Raw genomic sequence first — 4,374 nt, 5'->3', positions numbered from 1 at the left:
TGTATTTTTATAGTTAAGTCCAACGTTTCAAAACCGACACCGACGATAAGGATTGTCGGATGTGAACACAAGCAGACGACGTTGTGAGAGTTGTCCCCCTTGAACGCAGATTAATCCGCGCGCGTGAAATGCTATGTAAGATAGATTTATCTTACATAGCTATCTTATATGGGCAAACTCTATCCAACATGGCGAGATATGAGAGAAATGAATATTGACTTACCAGACTAGTGCAGACGACCGACACACATGTCTGAGGATTGATATACTAGTATAAAAATCGGAATGTTCCGGATGTACAAGATTAAGTTTTTATCGCTGCCTTCAAGAAAACATTTTCGGTTCGAAAATTTACAGATATTTATCGAAATAATTATCAAAATTCGTTAGTTTTTTTCTTCTTTTTTTTTAGATTTCAGATGTCAAAAGTTCCTACGCCACTGGCTTGTAACTTCTCGATTAGACTTATGGGGCGCCGTTTTACTATTTATTCCCATTTAGTGATATCACCTATTCGAATAGGTGATATCACCTATTCAATCAGTGATATCACTTAATGAAACGAATAGGTGATATCACTCATTCGAATAGGTGATATCACCAATTGGAATAGGTGATATCACTTAAAAAATATTCTTAAGTGATATCACCTATTCGAATAGGTGATATCACCCATTCAAATAGGTGATATCACTTATAAAATTCTTAAGTGATATCACCTATTCGAATGAGTGATATCACTTATGTCACGCAAGCATGTATATTTGGATATTAGTTGTATAGTTTTTTGGTAAATATTTGATTTTAACTTAAGCCGGGGTAAGTATCCTTAAAAGTAATAGGTACTCTTGGGCGGAAATGCGTCACGGGTAAGTGTGCACGAGCTGGGTTGTTTACACGGAAAGACATGGTTCCTTTGTTCTGTGTACCCGGTATGGATTTATCGACATTTAACGGCATGTGAACCAGGCACAGACTACAGACTGTGGTAAGTGTACATTAAATTTCATTTATGTTCTATTTTAGTGGGTATTATTGTATTGTACCTGATTATTACCAAGTCAAACAATCTAGGTATCTGTGCGCTCCAGTCAGCCGTGACCATTGTTTATCGTTTAGGCAGTAATAATTTGTACTTTTATGCTATTTCATGCTAGATTTCATATATTTTGTGTGTATCAGTGTTATATATTACTATATGAATATATTTGATTGTTGTATATGAAATTCTTAAGTATATATTGTGGATTTCACACAATTATAAATATATGGAAGCTCAGTTCCACTGTCATAGTGTAAAGTATAGTGTGTTCGCGCGCGGACGGAAAATGTATGGAAGCCTTGGAGTGTAACTTTGAGTAGTGTGCGAATTTATGAAATTTCATGTATACTGTGGAGCCGCACATTATTATTTTGTATCTAAAAGATAATCTAGTAGTTTAATATGTAATCATACACCTTAGTTGTATTTATAAAGGGTTATTTGATTATTATTCTGTACTTAGAATAAACTTTGTGGAAGTATGAAAATGTGAGTGATGTGGTTAAATATAGGCATTAATTAATTATTGTAGCTTCACATGACGGGAGTTGAAGCCGTGCGGATTAGTCAGGACCGGGCAGGATTATCCCTCTTATACCATCGCAGCATCAGGACCGACCAGGAACGTGTGTTCAACCTGTTCCATCAGGGTCAAGGTCAGCAAGGGTCTACTGAGGGCTTTTCCATGCGGAAAAGGTTGGCGACTTTCAAGTGAGCATCACTTGCTTTTGAGGAACTGAAAACCCTAGTCGTCTATTAGACACTAGTGATAACTCTGGTGATATCTCCTTTTTGATATGTGAGCTCTGGATTGAGCTATATATATATATATACATATATATATTCCAGTATTTGTAGCAATACTCACTGGCTCTGGATTGAGCTGTTCCATATACTTTTGGAAAGACTGTTTGGCTCTGGATTGAGTGGGTTTTTTCATCGTGTTGTGATGCTACATAGACATTCTTAGAATACTTTGTTGAGAGTGTGTGAGATAGTGAGAGTGTATGGTTGTATTGTTAATATATACGTTATACATATTGTCTTTCATTGTAAATAAACATAATCATATTTGTGTAATCAACTTGTTCAGTCTTCATTGCCCGTAGAAACAACCGACGCTTGGTCCACGTTAACAAATTGGTGGCAGCGGTGGGATAGCCAACGTTAGTTTTTTACGGGAATAGAACGCTGATTGGATTGATTATGTTAGGCTAGATTGCTTGACGGATTCTGTCTAGAAACTCTTTGGTTCCTTTCTATTTTATACGTTAGTCTACTGGAGCGTTGTTTACGGATCACAGGTAAGTTATCTGGAAGAGAGAATCATGCAGGATTGCAGGTGAGTACTAGTTCTTGTACATATGAGTTTTGTTAGGAGTTCACCTTTTTGTTTGTATTTGTTTTCAGTTGCAGTTTTGTTGAAATATATTGTATACAGGATGTCTTCCTTTGTCGACTTGATAGACATAGGGAAGGAGTTAGAGTTTAAAGGTGAGGCACTTCGTGCATTTGTCAAAGAGCAGCAGGACAAGGAAAGGGATGACCGTGAGAGAGAAAGACAGGAACGTCAAAAACAGAGGGAATTTGAAGAGCAGCAAGCGGCCAGAGCTGATAAAAGAGCAGAGGAAGAACATAGACGCAAGTTGGAGCTGATTCAAGCCGAGCAGCATGGCCAGGCCTATTTAACGCAGAGGGACAATGCCATGATGAAAGGTCCTAAGTTGCCTGCATTTAACGAGGAAAAGGACAACATTGATGCATACATCCAACGGTTTGAACGATATGCTACAGTTCAGAAGTGGAACCGAGATGGATGGGGAGCCAACTTGAGTGCATTACTGACTGGAAATGCCTCAGCAGTATTTTCACGTTTGCCGGTTCAGCAGGCCCTGGATTTCGACGAATTGAAGAAAGCTTTGCTGAAAAGATTCGACAAGACAGAATAGGGGTTTAGGAAAAGCTTTCGTTCGTCACGACCAGAAGGAGGGGAAACATTTTCCCAGTTCACTATTCGTTTGGACAACTACTTGGAGAGATGGATCGAACTCACCAATACCAGCAAAACTTATGAAGGGTTGAAGGACTTGATCATGAGATACCAGTTACTGCAAGTGTGCAACCAGGACTTGTTGCTGTTCCTGAAAGAACGGATTCCGAAATCTATTGACGAGATGTCTACCCTTGCAGACCAGTACGCAGAAGCTAGAAGAACCAAAGCAGCACAGTTGACAACGTCTAAAGCAACTAAACATGGAGGTCAGAGACCATCGACGTCCGGATATTCAACGTCTACGTCTATACCTGGTAAGTCCACAGGAGGTTCAGCCGTCATGTCAAAGGAGAGGACTTGTTTCTACTGCAAGAAGATTGGCCACATTGCATCGGATTGCCGCAAGAAGAAGTCTGATAAGTTGAAAGAAGGAAAGGCAGCATCCATGGTACAGGATTCATGTAGTAGTGAAGAAGATACTCCGAAGATGAGTCAGGCCTGTGAATTACGAAATCATCCTCTATGCCAGTTGTTTTTGGTCGAGTGGGAAGTAAGCTTGTGACGGTACTTCGGGATTCAGGATGTGATGAGGTTGGTGTTCGACGTAGCCTAGTGGACCCTGAGAAGATTACCGACAAGACAAAGACTTACATTTTAGCTGATGGTTCTCGACTGGTATGTCAGATCGCCAATGTCCACATTGACACGCCATATTTAAGAGGTGAGACTGAAGCGTTTTTGTTGGATTCGCCTCTGTACGACGTGATTGTTGGAAACGTCAAAGACGCTCTTCCTGTTGATCGACCTGATGACCAGTGGCAGATGGACTCGCTCAATGCTGTTCAGACTAGGGCAGAAGCGAAGAGAAAGGCGAAACCGTTTAAACCACTACAGGTATCTGAAATCATGACTGATCTTGGGAGCGTACAGGATCTGAAAGAGGAACAACAGATAGATGCTACCCTGGAGAAGTTTCGGAAGCTAGCGAGGGAAAAGGATACGTTAACACGTAACGACGGAGGGAAGTCCGTGCTCCTTTACCACAAGGGGTTGCTCTATAGAGAATTTCAGAGCCCAGGAATCGCAACAGGGAAGGTGTTCCGACAGCTGGTGTTGCTAGTGAAGTATCGACAGATGGTCATGAAGCTTGCGCACGAGTCGATAATGGCAGGTCATCTTGCATCGAAGAGGACTTCAAACAGGATTGTGGCGGAGTTCTTTTGGCCTGGGATTCAAGCAGACGTTACCCGTTTCTGTCGTTCATGTGATATTTGCCAACGTACGTTTCCCAAAGGAAGAGTACCTAAGTCGCCTCTAGGAAGTATGCCACTGATTGATA

General features: G+C 40.8%; 1 protein-coding gene across 1 annotated transcript; it reads left to right on the top strand.

The window, feature by feature from the left end:
- The first annotated feature begins 755 nt into the window (after nucleotides 1–755).
- LOC117323139 lies at nucleotides 756–3,511 on the top strand. The gene is made up of 2 exons (XM_033878173.1): nucleotides 756–988; nucleotides 1,575–3,511. The coding sequence occupies exon 2, from the start codon at nucleotides 2,407–2,409 to the stop codon at nucleotides 2,989–2,991; it is 585 nt and encodes a 194-aa protein (XP_033734064.1). The 5' UTR covers nucleotides 756–988; nucleotides 1,575–2,406; the 3' UTR covers nucleotides 2,992–3,511.
- The last annotated feature ends 863 nt before the right edge of the window (nucleotides 3,512–4,374 follow it).

This window comes from Pecten maximus, chromosome 3 (assembly GCF_902652985.1).
Source record: "Pecten maximus chromosome 3, xPecMax1.1, whole genome shotgun sequence".
NCBI lineage: Eukaryota > Metazoa > Mollusca > Bivalvia > Pectinida > Pectinidae > Pecten > Pecten maximus.
This window is presented reverse-complemented; position numbering and strand designations above follow the sequence as displayed.